General features: G+C 36.6%; 1 protein-coding gene and 1 non-coding gene across 6 annotated transcripts in view; one reads left to right on the top strand and one right to left on the bottom strand.

The window, feature by feature from the left end:
• The first annotated feature begins 608 nt into the window (after positions 1–608).
• Positions 609–15,640, top strand: part of LOC128246686 (uncharacterized) — a 33,545-nt gene continuing 18,513 nt past the window's right edge. The window contains exons 1-2 of one of the 5 annotated variants that reach the window (XM_052965026.1): positions 609–672; positions 7,843–8,428. In XM_052965026.1, the coding sequence (XP_052820986.1) occupies positions 7,871–8,428 (558 nt within the window). In that variant the 5' untranslated portion in view covers positions 609–672; positions 7,843–7,870. Of the gene's footprint in view, positions 772–886; positions 1,137–3,572; positions 3,826–7,842; positions 8,429–15,640 lie in introns of those variants that run through there. The other 4 variants (XM_052965025.1, XM_052965024.1, XM_052965023.1 and 1 more) reach the window with 4 other exon arrangements.
• Positions 3,205–3,281, bottom strand: Trnan-guu (transfer RNA asparagine (anticodon GUU)). Its single transcript has one exon. It is a non-coding gene; the product is annotated as a tRNA-Asn (tRNA).

Here is a 15,640-nt window from a genome sequence, read left to right as displayed (position 1 = left end):
TTGGCGGGGATGTTACCAGCAGGCCGTCTCCGCAGGGCAAAACTTTACCCGGGCTTGGCTAGGTCGAGAGTCAAAGTCCCCGCTATTCCTCGGACCTGAGGAGGGGGGGGGGGGGGTGGCGTGGTTACAACTGACTGGTGCATAAAGTACTAGTGTACTGTCGTATCCATTTACTGAGTGCTCCTGGTATAGAAGTTCAAGGACATCTAAACATTTAAATGCCGAAATACTTTTCTGAAAAAAGAACATGCAATGTAACAACACGAATCCATTTCTTGTTGTTTTGACAGTACTGCGCGCCTTCTTTACGCGGATTAAAAATGGTGTTAATTGCCGGCGACCTCATCACATTTCGTATACAGTATCCTTACTACTATTTAGGATGTATATCTCGTAGCTTGCCGGAGAAGGCCGAGTTGTTACGACTTGGCCGAAGTGTTCGGAATGTTTTCAATAAGTTTCGAGAAGCCAGGCAGAAACGATGTAAACCCTACGGCTCACCCAGCCACCCAATGAGAGCGACCGACGGCCAGTTATGAGTGTTTATGTGGTCTATTTTGAATCTTTCCGGAGAAGGCCGGGTTGTTAGGGTTGACGCCCACGTGTATTCGCGCATGCGCTTTGTTTAATATTCGTCACGTATTCGGTTACTAGGATAGCGGCCGTGAATGTGTGAGTTTTCATTTTTTTAAACACAATTCAACAACTTTTCAGATCAGCATCACATTATATGTGTAATCAGAGACATCAAGAAATGAAAAACCATATTTAGTGAGTTTAATATTTGAAAATCATGTTTCATTTTACCTATTTTTCATGATCCTGCTTCGACCTGTTTAATACAGTGTTAACTGCTTTCGTTTTACGTGTATGTATACTGCTCAAACCTTTAAAGTCAGAAGTGTTCGGAATGTTTTCAATAAGTTTCGAGAAGCCAGGCAGAAACGACGTAAACCCTACGGCTCACCCAGCCACCCAATGAGAGCGACCGACGGCCAGTTATGAGTGTTTATGTGGTCTATTTTGAATCTTGCCGGAGAAGGCCGGGTTGTTAGGGTTGGCACCCACGTGTATTCGCGCATGCGCTTTGTTTGATATTCGTCACGTATTCGGTTACTAGGATAGCGGCCGTGAATGTGAGTTTTCATTTTTTTTAAACACAATTCAACAGTTTTTCAGATCTGCATCACATTATATGTGTAATCAGAGACATTAAGAAATGAAAAACCGTATTAAGTGAGTTTAATATTTGAAAATCATGTTTCATTTTACCTATTTTTCATGATCCTGTTTCGACCTGTTTTATACGCTGTTAACTGCTTTCGTTTTACGTGTATGTATACTGCTCAAACCTTGAAAGTCATTTCCCCATTAAGACCTCAAAATAAACAATTTGGTATAGATAATTATACATACTGGTTAAAAAGGAGGAAAATAATAGATAAGTAATTTATAAAGGGAATACGGCTTAGAGTTAACAAAATACTTTATGATTATATCGCACACAATTATGGATTCTACTGGTTTTAATACTGTACTCATTCATCCATAACGGTTGCACAAATGTGATGAATATATTAAATAAGGCTTGATTATCATACATGTAGTTACATTGTACATATATTATACGAATTGTCATTCTATATGACAAAAGTATTGCATTTCGGTTTAATTTATGTTTAATGTTATGTTTTTTGTGTTGTTTTTTTATATTAGGAAACCATTTCTTTCATTCACCTTTGTGATAAACCATCTTAATTGGTATCCCAGTGCAAACCTATTTATAGGCTGTGAATCATAGAAACACATAATCATCAATTTGATGTATGATTATTTAGATATTAACACTGACTGTGAGAGTTCAAAGGCTGTAGGCATGAAAAGGGTGATTTGACTTTTTTTAGATCACCTGAGTACAAAAAATGCCTTCAAATTCACATTTACATTATGATTTTATGAACGTTTTTAAATAAAACAGTCTTTTAATTTGCAGAAATAAAACTTCATACCATTAACACGCTACGTCCTTAATATTGTAACACATTTTGTCTTCGTCAGGATGGCTTCTATTCTAATTGACCGTTGGAACAATTTCGTCAAAAACAACAACAAAGTCTTTCATTTCCGAAGACGTCTAATTTATGGCTCCCTTATTTAAATATACATGAAACACATGCACATAAATTAACGGGTTCATAGCGGCGCAACGCAGTGTCTCTTTGGAAGCAAAACAATTATTATTTTCATGTCTGCGTAATTATAATCAGCGTTTTATCTTCTCAGTAAATAAATAATATTAGCTTTTAAATTGCAATGTAACTGTAGAATATATTTAGTTGGTGTTTAAATAGTGCCTACCAGTTTTGGAATTACGTATGGCGTTGCCATTTTAGGATTTCTAAGATCTTGTCGTGTAAGAATGTAAATGGTTGAGTGATCAAAAATATAAGATATCCACTGGTGGTGGTGTTAGTAGTTTATACTCCGGGTCCCGGCGTGAGCACATTGAAGGGTCCCAGAGTGACAGTTCAACCACCGCACACCTATTCTGGCGGTGAACCAGTACTAGGTGCCTTCACCTCTGCAAGGAACTGACAACTTCTGTACATGCCAGGGGCAGTGGTACAGTGCGAATGGTCGTAGAAAGGATTTCATAACCAGTCACAACAGAAGTGACCTGGTCCGCCAGATATCCACTGGTGGTGGTGTTGGTGGTGTTAGTAGTTTATACTCCAGGTCCCGGCGTGAGCACATTGAAGGGTCCCAGAGTGACAGTTCAACCACCGCACACCTATTCTGGCGGTGAACCAGTACTAGGTGCCTTCACCTCTGCAAGGAACTGACAACTCTTGTACATGCCAGGGGCAGTGGTACAGTGCGAATGGTCGTAGAAAGGATTTCATAACCAATCACAACAGAAGTGACCTGGTCCGCCCGGGAATCGAACCCGGGTTGTCCGATTAATTGTCCACTGGTGGTGGTGTTAGTAGTTTATACTCCGGGTCCCGGCGTGAGCACATTGAAGGGTCCCAGAGTAACAGTTCAACCACCGCACACCTATCCTGGGCGGTGAACCAGTACTAGGTGCCTTCACTTCTGCAAGGAACTGACAACTTCTGTACATGCCAGGGGCAGTGGTACAGTAGTGGTACAGTGCGAATGGTCGTAGAAAGGATTTCATAACCAATCACAACAGAAGTGACCTGGTCCGCCCGGGAATCGAACCCGGGTTGTCCGATTAACAGTCCAACGCTCTACCGACTGAGCTAACCGGGCGGACCCTGTCAGATTGCGCCGCCTTATATACTCGACAGTCGGTTTGGATTTTAGGAATTAGGAATTCTGACCAATTAAAAAGTCTTTAGGAAATTACCAGCCAATGGCATCGGTGCTTAGAATTCCTAACCCTAGAAGGCAGTACTTCGGTCGAGCAAACAACAACAATTTTATGCATAAATATCGAGTTCAACATACAAATATTAACAAAGGGCAGTAACTGTCGTCATGGAAATATCAATTTAATGCTTTGTGACCTTGGTTCATTTGCAAAAGTCACAATCAAAATAATTTTCATAACCTTGGACTTCGGTTAGAGGAACGCGCGGATGTTACAAAATAGTTCAAATACATATCAGTTCAGAGTAATGCATCATGTGATGCATCTGTTGAATTACGATTTGCTATTAACAAATAACATTGTAAGACAGTTTAAAATTACATTAAAAGTTATAAATAACATTCATGTTCTGAAAATGAACCGATGTATCATACCTCAAAATGGCGCAAATGACAGTTCCATGACAACTTTAGGAATTCCTAAAATCGGTAACTACTTCGAATAAACGTTATTTCACAAGATAAACTATGAATGATTACTTGCATACACTTGCATTGTATTATATTATTTGTGGATTAACATGTATACATAGTGTTTATGAGAATGAAACAGCAATTAAAGATGCACTTTTGCAGAGTCAAAATGTAGTCTAAAATAATAGACGTGTTATACGGGATTCTTCCAATCCCTAACGTCTAAACGGGAATGTGCAAAAAACGGGGGTGTTTCAAAAATATTGAAATTCTTTTAAGTGAAGTATTTTATGGTTGAAATTGATCATAAAGAGTTATTTTCATATTTTTACCATGTAAGTGAAATGTTATTTTGCACTAAACAAGCATTTCATGCATTAAAACAAGTTGTTTACCTTTCCAACAAAACGAAAGTTGACTGACACTGACAACAATTATCCGAAGGGGGACAACTCGTTACAATCGTAAGAACTCGGCCTCTCCGACAAAGCTTCGAGAAAGACCTCGTTATACAATCGTAACAACTCGGCCATGGCCGAAATGTTCCGAGCGATTTAAAACTGTGCCCTGAAGCCTTGCAGGTGCCCTTCATGTATATATCGTTATGTTTCGACAGAATGAAATGAAGAAAAGCCGTCAAACTCATAATTATAAGTTGGATATTTATTTTTTGTGTACGGAACTAATATAAAATAACATTATCTGGTAATATTTCTTGTTTTTATGATATTTTATAGACGCTATATGCTTTAACCCGGAATCCTGATCGGAACAACTACCCACTTTTGATACTAAACAATTTGTACGTGAAGGATTTGCCATATCAAAAATCTAAAAAAAATCTGTCAACGTACAATTATTTGGACTAAGTCAAAATGTCAATGCAGTAATTTATTACAATATTTTTTAACATAATCGCATTTACCATTAATTATTCTAACCTGTCATCAAATGTCATGTCAAAAAGTAGGGAGGGAGATTCTTTATTTCCTCCAATATGAAGTGACACATGATAATCAGAACATATACAAAGAAACATACAGTCACAGTGGCTTGATGACAAAGGCTCATTAAAGTCACAATAAATAATTTCAACTAGCCAAAATTATATTTTATACATACTTGAACAATTATATCACCAGAATAATACATTGCCATAAACATAAAACGAGATTTGACAAAATTCAAAAATACCCTATACTGTAGCTACAATAATGAGCGATCAGGGATACTTTTTTATTATTTTGACATTTCATGTGTATCCCTGTAACCCTACAACTCTCTACCATTTAACACTGGGCGAAAGAATATATAGTAATATTATGCATCGATGTTGATTAATAATGATATAATTGTTACAAATATACCTAACAGTGATCTTAACTGGGTTGGATTTGTCGTTAGAGTCGTTATTTTCACATAAATATACTCTGGGTCACGAAATGAGCGTAGCAGTCCACCATTTTTTATACATGTTGATTTTTATCGAATAAATTTGTACCCATCCGTCAATGATGGTTAACCCTGTGCGCAGTCACAGTTATCCTCCCTTTTCTATGTATTGTGCAGAGCAACGCAACAGTGTTCAAAAATGGTGATACCTAATCATCATCATCATCATCATCATCACGAACATCATCATCATCAACTTCTCCCAACTTGACCCATCAAACACGTTAGCGTTCAGCGCATTGAAATGGTTGCATTTTAATAGTGTTATTTAACCGAGCCTATTAACGACCAACATATTCGAAATCCTCTCCCCCGTTTCATACATGTACACAACCTGTCAGATTTGTCCTAGATTTACAGATTAATGGATACAATCGATGCATGTAAGTGCATTATGGTATCTGAACATGTTTTTTTGGCATAATGACATTAATAAATGTGTGTTTGATAGTAGGCAATGATATTTTCGTAGAAATTTGAATTTATAACAAAGATAATTTAAAAATTGTGGCCGCGAGGATCCTCTGCGCAAGGCCCGTTTGCTACTTTTTGCTGGGATGGTGGACGTCACCAGTCTGCCATAGTCTAAAAATTGTCAAAAGACTGGTTGACGGCCATTTAGGTGGACTACCCTATACTGTAATATGAAACAAGTGAAGAATGTTCGCCCGGCGAAAATGTAAACAAAGACCAATTCTCGTCGAAAATTATAACTTCTTCGTAAGCTACAAACAAAATACCTGGCTCATATATGCAGTGGCCCGTTATATACACGTTAAAACCGGTATTCTTGTCGAGAGAAACAGTATACGACGAAAATGCTTCAAAATGCGAATTATCACAAGCGCTAGCCAGACATTGTTCTGTCAAAATGACGTAGTACCCGATTAGCGAAAGCGGCCGAAGGACGGGAAACATCGGAAAAGCGTTGAGTGTTCCAGTGGTTCCCGCCCTTCGGCCGCTTTCGCTAATCGGTGAAGGAGAGCTGGGTACCACGGCATTTTGACAGAACAATGTCTGCCTAGCGCTTGTGATAATTCGCATTTTGAAGCATTTTCGTCATATACTGTTACTCTCGACAAGAATACCGGTTTTAACGTATATATAACGGGCCACTGCATATATGAGCCAGGTATTTTGTTTGTAGCTTACGAAGAAGTTATAATTTTCGACGAGAATTGGTCTTTGTTTACATTTTCGCCGGGCGAACATTCTTCATTTGTTTCACATTACAGTATAGGGTATTTTTGAACTTTGTCAAATCTCGTTTTATGTTTATGGCAATGTATTATTTTGGTGATATAATTGTTTTAGTATGTATAAAATATAATTTTGGCTAGTTGAAATTATTTATTGTGACTTTAATGAGCCTTTGTCATCAAGCCACTGTGCATACAGTACAGTCTTATAGAACAAAAATTTACATAAATGTTATTCGATAAACATATAAATCGGGTAAGAAGGATAACTTTAAATAATACAATGAATAATACTGTATTATAACAATGCATCTACACATATACTGAAATATAGTGAATGAAACATAGTTTTATCATTTCATTTACCTTTTTTGGTGATTACCTGATACTATAGGCTCGGTAGGCCAGCATGGGAGTCAAGCCTGCGACCCCTTGAGAGTGGTCTAGTGGTATAGGTGTCCGTCTCTCACTCAAGAGGTTGTGGGTTCGATCCCCATCAGGGGTTCTTTCTCATGACCTCTCAGAAAGGACATAGTAATTGTTTCTGCCCAGGAAACAGACTCGGGAGTGATTCTATAAGTTAATCTTTCGTCACATTATCGAGTTAAAATAAATTTATATATATTCATCGAATCTGCGATTGGTGGTTGAAATTATATTTTTGCCCAATGGGATGACAGTATTTTTAAAATCTGCAGTACATTTATTAAGGAAATTATCAGTCAGCGGTTATAGGGGCTGGACCCGTAGACAAAATATAGTCTCGAATACTAAGCTGGTTTAAGGGTTGTTAGTATGGATTTACCAAACCAAAGAGCTCTGCGACTGCATCTCATTAAATTGTTTATTTTGGTAAACAATATAATAACGGTGAACCATTACAAAGGTTATAACTTCAATAATTTTATGCTGTATATTAAGGCATAATTATAATCCCCTACCGATTTCACCGTAGGGGATGTCTGTCCGAATATCATGCACATCATTTTATTCATTGTTCGACAAAATTGTGGTTACCATGGCGACATAAATAGTGTAAATGTTACTTTAAGATTATCAAAGCTGCTTTGTATTGCATCTATGATACAATTGGCTGCTACAGTAGTGCATATGCCATTCTCTTTAACTGGATCTTTTCCGTATTAATGAAGTATTAAAACTTCGTGTAATGCTGTATGCGGATAGAGGGCAATAGGGATATTATGCAGGCCAACAATATTTTAAGTTTGTGTTGTACAAAAATGTGGCTGCTGTTTAAACATTGTGTGTGTTTTCAAATTTATGCTAGTAATTTCAAATTGTCCTCATTGTATTAAGAACACTAAGGGGACTTTTGTATTATTTAATTAGCAATACTCAAGTGACTTGTTTCTTTTACCAGGTGATGAATACAATCTCATGGCAAAACAATGGCAACTTATGGCCAATTATTGAAGGATAAGAAAGCACAGAACTGGGTCAAGGCTGCCTTCGCCCTCAATATAACCAAGGAGGGTCTACAGCCTCTGGTAGAGGATGTGCTGACATGCGTTCACCAGGACATCTATAACAACGTCAGAACATCTAAGGGTCTTCCAGGCGGGGCAACATGTGCACAATGTTTCACCGAGAACGTGTTGAATTGCCCTACTCGTGGGATATGCACCAGTACTAGAAACTGTAAATTTCATAACTCCCCTCAAAAGCTGTATTCTCCGTGTCCAAACGGGATTTGTAAAGGCGTCCATGATGAAATAGTCAAACATCACAGGTTTTCGGGACCATCATGGAAGAACACAAATGCCGACAAATGGTGTACGAGCCACTGGGAGATCGGCAAGTGTTTCCTGCCTCCTGATGGCTATAAGACCGTGTCCTCCATCAAAGACAGTGACTTTAACGGAGTGATCAGCGTCATGATGAATTGTAAGGATTTCCAGAACAAGCTGTCATTTAACGTTGCGACACAGCCAAATTTGTTAACAGAGGTAAACATATGAATCATACTATAATCATGTTATGCGATTTAGATGACTTAAAAGCTGCACTCTCACATATTGACAGTTTTGACCTTTATTTCATTTTGTATCCCAGAATCAGCTGATTTCTAAAGGCATTAATACATTGCTGATCATTCAATCATATAAGATTACTCACAAAGAACTGCCGAAAAACTCATTTTTCTTAAAGCGTTACTAACTTTTAGCCATTAAACTTCAATTTTCGAGAATTTGAATAAAAAGTGATCTGATCTTGTCAGCTGTCTTATATTACTGGTTTACAGATATTAACGCAAACATTGGCTCATTCCCATACAAATTATAAAAAAATGTTGTCTAAACAATCTGTGAGAGTTCAGCTTTAATGAATGTTCATAATTAATGCAGAATGTTTTAGTATTCGCTTGAAGTTCCTCTTTGTACTTATTAAATACAATGAGGCCTAAAAAAATATGTCCGTTTCCTGTAACATGCTGAAAAAAAGATGGGTCGGTAGGTAGGGATTTTTTTAGCTCACCCGTCACTTTGTGACAAGGTGAGCTTTTGTGATCGCCTTTTGTCCGTCATGCGTCGTCCGTCAACAATTTACTTAAAAGACATCTCCTCCTTAACCGCTGGGCCAATATTAATAAAACTTCATAGGGATGTCCTTTGGGTGGTCTTCTATCAAAGTTGTTCAAAGAATTCAATTCCATGCAGAACTCTGGTTGCCATGGCAACCAAAAGGAAAAACTTTAAAATTCTTCTTCTCCCAAACCACAAGGCTTAGGCCGTTGATATTTGGTAGGTAGGATCACCAAATGGTCCTCTACCAAGATTGTTCAAATTATGGCCCTTGGGGCTGATGGGTTTTCTCTATATATATGTGTTATAGTGAAAACTTAAAAAATCTTCTCCGAACTCACAAAGACAAGTTGCGTCTTAATTTAAACTGGATAACATATTTAGTACACATACCAATTTTCAAAATGGGCCACATACAACAATTAATAACAAATATACATATATAGATACACACGTAAAATCAAATAGTGACAAGAGCTTAGATATTTGGCATGATATATCATCTAGTTGACCTGTACCAATATTGTTCAATCTTTGGCCCTGGGGTCAAAAAATGGCCCCACCCGGGCGGTCATGGGTTTCCTTATATATGTATATGATGAAAACTTAAAAAATCTTCTTCTCCGAAACCAAAAGGCGAAGGCCTTAGATATTTGGTATGAAGCATCGTTTATCGGACCACTATTAAGATTGTTCAAACTTTAGCCCTGGGGTCAAAATTGGCCACGCCCCGTGTTCATAGGCTTAGGTTTTCAATATTTGTATATAATGGAAGCATTAAAAAAAATTCTCTCCGAATTCACAAGGACTAGAGCTATTTGGCATAATACATCATTAAGTGGACCTCTACCTTTATTGTCCAAACTTTGGCATTGGGGTAAAAAATGACCCCGCCCCGGGGGGTCATTGGTTTTCCTTATATGTATATAGTAAAACCTTAAAAACAATTCTTCTCCAAAACCACAAGGCTTAGGTCTTAGATATTTGGCGTGAAGCATTGTTTAGTAGACCTCTACCAACATTGTTCAAACTTAAGCTTCAAAATTATCCACGTTCCAGGGGTCATGGGTTTCTAGCTCCCCAGTCACTTTGTGACAAGGTGAGCTTTTGTGACCGCCTTTTGTCTGTCGTCCATCATGGGTCGTCCCTCATGCGTTGTTAGTCAACAATATACTTAAACAACGTAGCAACCAGTGATTTTTTTAGCATCCAGTGACTTCCTTCATCAACCAATGACCTTTTAACAACCTGTGATTTCCCTTGTAACTAGTGATAAACCATTTTAGGAATTATTTTCGTCACTTTTAAGTTGGGCTTGTATATAGAGAATTTACACTAATCCGAGAGAAAAAATACTAGTTTTTTGCTGTCGGGCTAATACTAGTTTCGACCACTGCTCATGACCAACATTGGACCTACTTTTTTAAGCGTAGTACTATAGAAAATAGTTACAGACAATGCGAATGTCCGTCGGACATGTCCGGTATATTTCAATTTTGACCGACGAAACTTTTGTTTTGGTCGGTCACAATGTCCGGTGAAAAATTAAAGTCAGCACCGTTTAATTTTCGGAAAATTTACTTTCAGTTTCTAAATAAATGTTCAGAGTTATTTTTATATCATGATTATTCAGCGTGTTAATCCGTGTTTCACTATTTGTAAACCCCGTTTCGACATGTTTCCGTAAAAGCCGATAAAAGGCTTAAGGTTCCGATTTCAGCTCGTACTCTTATACTTTTATTTTACGGAAATGTTCGGAAATTACAAAATTCTTATGTAGTGGTTCCCGGCAATCATGTTAATTTAAATATGATGATTAATATACCGAGCTGACTTTCTTTCCGCTCTGTTTAACATTGCCAATAACAAGAACTCTACTTTCGTTTTTGCATAAATGTTGTGCCTGAGTTTGACTAGTAGTACAATTCGTTACATTTTTTAACCGTATTGTATCTTTAATTTAAAGATGAATAAAAAGAGTAAGATCTAGCTGTTCCATGGGTAGACGAACCAGATGAGTTTTTTTTGGAAGAAAAAAATTATGACATTTATAAGATCCGAATATTGATTTTTTTACATTATGTTTGGCTTTTTTTTTGTAATTTATTATTGTACTGTAAGACAAATCTAACCAAAATGATCTAAACCTGTTATAATGGGAAATTACAAAACTTATTTAACAAAGAGGCTTAAAATCAAGGTTTAGGCTGATGTAACTGAATACTGTTTGTAACATTGCGACAGGTAAAAATTTGGTGCGACAGGTAAACTTTCAGTGTTTACCTGTCGCAATGTCCTGTGAAGAAGAAAAAGTTTTCGCGTTGTCTGTAGTTACTGAGTAAATCGGTTTCCCGCAAACGTTTTGCTATCAAAACAATGGCGCAAACAAACAAGAAACCAGAGAGTTGTCCTGACGTTGTTGGTTATATTCACAAAGTGTCGCCTCTTAAAACGAGCAGAAATGGAAGTCAGTTCTTTGTCGGACAGTACAAACAGAAACAGGTTACAAAACCCTTGTTTCTTGGAGAGCAGAAAGTCACCATGCTTTCAGAGACATGGAAAATGCGAAGTAAGTCTTAAATGTTCTTAATTTTATAGCATTACGTTCTTTATCAATGTATCCTATAAGTTCGTGCAAATTTTGACCCACTAATAAGGGTATTTAGATTACATACAACCATATTCATCAAAATCCAATTAGACAAGTTCCTGTTGATGATTTAGGTACACTGAGTTGACTGGCATTGTGTTGAGAGTAAACATTGTTTTCATGAATATTTGCACTGAATTTTAGTGGCTTAAAATATCAAGTTTTGCAAAATTTTATATGTTCTCTGGAATAATGCAACTTGCTACAAATGTGCATATTGTATTTTGCAAGAGGCATTTGCAGTTCCATTGGAAGTATTTTGAATTGTTTTTGCATTATAACTAAAATGTTCTCTTGGATGATTCCGCGAGTGGCGATGAAAACACCAGTGCCAAAGATGACTCAATTTCTTCCTTAAACAACTTGTGGGCAAACTTGTAAATTATTCACAAATATGCATTGCTATGAAAACTTAAATGACATCAGTTTATTCTTATAATGATAACTGTATTAATAAGCTCAGTTTAAGTATTTTTAATGTCGATCAAATGCATTGGCTAAGAAACCCAGCCGTTTACACAGTAAACCTATGGTATGCTTGTCAAACTAGTCAATTATTTTACATTTCGGTAGGTTGAATACGATAAAATGCATGTAAAGAGACTATTTATGATCACGAAAAACGATTCACATGGGGGCAGCCATCTTGCTTCTGGATACATTTGGTTGACCGATGTACAACTAATCGAATTAAGGTTGCAAAGCACTAAAATTGTAACAAATATAGGCGATAGTTGTTCGAAATGGCGAAAAAAATGCCAGCTCCAAAAAATATATTGTGACATCTTCTTAATGATGCGGGCGGAGGCAAATTTCAAATAAAAATTATTTTTTTTACTTTGAAAAAAACTCATGCGGGAAATCCGATGAACTAGAAATTAATTTGGTGTGGCCTTAGTGGAAAGAGTAAATTCGGGTAAACACTTTAACGCAAAATATCGTTTTACACCAAACTTCACTTCATCAATACAATATATTAATGGGTGTCGGCATTAGCCGCATCAATATATCGCCGAAACAGTCTGAGATATCTGCACTCTGTATTAATCAGTAATAAGTAGGGAAAAAAGAATAAAATTTGCGAGTTATTTCGTCCAACCCCGACACCATTTGGCTAAGCCAGACACTCTTTTGAAACTTAAAAATATATGATTTTGAAGAATAAAAATGATCATTCAACTTAAGTAACACTATTATTATATGTCAGCATATAGTAAAGCTATTTTTCATTTAGAACAAGCATTATCAGGGTATACTATAATGTTGCAGCAGCACAGGGCATATACTCTCGCTTTTGAATTGAGGAGTGGGAACCATGTTTCTCAGGCCACTTGTCGAAATTACATTTTGTCCATGCACAGTCGATGCTGGCGTCATCCAAGCATATGTGGTAATGGAAATCATACAAAGTACTAAATAATCGTTACCCCAAGAGTACATGACATAAACACTTCATCTTTAATGTAATCGAGCTTGAAAAAAGCTTTAAAGGTGGTGATTTAAGTACACTTTCACAATTTAGTTCAGTGTGCCAAACACGGTGGACTGTGTGTTGTTACGCTTCATTCAATGTATCAGAATGACACGTGTCTTTACATTGATGTTATTCAAAGATGGTTATAACAATTTACATGTATGTTTATTTAATCTACTGCTAATTGTATTGTTAGCATTCAAAGGACTTTATTTTTATTAGTAATTTTATCAATCAATAAATTTTGTGACTTTGTAAAGTGGGGGTTACATCGAATAAAATACAAATCTTCAAAATATGGAAACGTTTGTAGTTTGTCTTCTACCAACCACTGTCTAATATATTTCTTTAACTGTTCTGAAAATTTCACACAATTATCACAAGTAGTTTTAAAGTTATTGCAAAAATGCTACTGGTAGCGTTAGAAAAGTTGTTAAGTGTAAATATGAAATGTCAGTCAACATACAAAATAACAGGTGTCTTTATATTTCCTCAGCGTTTAAATGAATACTGAAGTAGAAGCAGTTTCCAACAAATCGTTTTTCAGTGGATTTGACAAATTATATTTTAATTAACTTTAAAATTCCCCACCGATGAAACACTTGGATGTTATGGTATAAAGAATAAAAAAATATTTTGAAATAAAACAGCATGACATAATTACCCGAACACAAACATTCACCAACAACCAGTTTAGGAGTCAATACATTTTGGGCAAAAACACCTGTTGCTACTAATAAATTTGTCAATATGGTTATCGCACATGCAGATATCGCACGTGAGAGGAACAAAACAGAAATTGTCAAAAACTTGTAGACATGTATTTAGGTAAACTAATGTTTTGGTATTAAAGTATATTGTTGGTTAGTTGCTCAGTAACTACCGATTTAACCTGCAGTAACTTCTTTGTGAATATCAAAAGAAAAAACGAAAAATGCACATTGTCAGAAACTGCATTCTGTCAAAAATTTACATCCAAACACATGCTCTAATCCTTTTCCTTTTTTTGTAGAACACAAGTGTGCCTCCAGCAAATGGCTACAATGCCATCATACAAGAAACCTGGAAACTTTGACTTGAAATACACTTATCAGTCCAAAATTACAAAACCAAGTCGAAAGCTGAACTTCACTTCACAACCACCTGAAGATGTTGGAAAAAAGATGACACTGAATGTTGTCAAAGAAGCACCAGTGTGGGAAAAGGTAAATTTTATGTTATAAACATTTCAAGTTCAGCACTGTAACCCGACATACAGGGTTCCCAGAACGCCTCATATGGGGGAAAATTAATCTTAAGATTTCACCATTTATCACAGTGTTTCCTTTATTTCCATATATGAGGTACAAAATTCCCCAAGTAGGGTTTATGAATCCCCCATGTGTAACAGACAACGGGAACCCTGACTTATTGCCTAACCATGTCTGTTCCATTTCTCTTAATCCCTTTGTCATTTAAAAGCATTTTCGAATCATATTACTTCAAAATGGCTCAAAACTGTTATCGAAAGTGATCAGTGATTCACCAATTCAATTTTTCATTGTTCTTGTCATTTTTATGCCCCCGAATTGAAAATCAATGGTCCGATTTTAAAATAACTTGCCACATGTGTTTGACATATATAATAAAGACGATGTGTCACGCACTAGACCCATGTCCCTATTTCCAAGGTCAATGTCACACTTATCATATGATTGCTATGTAATGCTGCATATAAAAAAATAAGTGTATGTGGTTGTGTCCGGACTGTAACCTTTTCATATACTGACCTTATTAATAGGTCAATGTCACATTCTGTGGCATTCGTCACTTACTGTGACATTTCTTGTTTAATTACTATTTCAGTTGAATTTCATCTCAAACAAATCATTGCATAACTACCAGTTGCATTCATGAATTAAATTATTAAAACTACATGGTATTGACTATACTTCTGGAAAATAGACTGCTTATGATATGATGTAACACTGCAAAACATGCTAATAACACAGAAAACACACTACCTTCTTTGCTGTAAGAAAATCTCTTCTTATACCATACATATAAATGTTATAAAAAATTACCCAAACAGTCAGACATATATCCAACCCAACACCACTCTATGCATGTATACAACTACAAAAATAGAAATTTAATACATCAAGCAATACTTCCATTTCAGGTCCATGTTGTTGCCAAGGTTGTACAGGTATCAACTCCAGTGAAAGTGTCCGAAAAGTTGACAAAAATGACAATCAGAATCGCGGATGAGACCGATTCAATACATCTAGCAATCTGGAATGAGGACATTGAAAAAGTAGCAATAGGCCGAACGAATAGGTGGGAAGACGTCACAGTAAGAGAATTCATGGGAGAGAAAACACTGTCCACTAGCAGGGGTGTAGAAATTAATTCAAGTAGCAGGGAATATCCTAAAAGTAGGCGGGGGGGTCTGGGTGTCCTCCCCCTGTTAGGGTCAAGGGGGCAACGCCCCTTGTGGGATGAATTTAAGCCTTTTTAACCAAACATTCTA

The sequence above is a fragment of the Mya arenaria genome, chromosome 9, assembly GCF_026914265.1.
Source record: "Mya arenaria isolate MELC-2E11 chromosome 9, ASM2691426v1".
NCBI lineage: Eukaryota > Metazoa > Mollusca > Bivalvia > Myida > Myidae > Mya > Mya arenaria.
The sequence above is the reverse complement of the archived record's forward strand: the minus strand, read 5'-3'. Positions and strand labels throughout refer to the sequence as shown.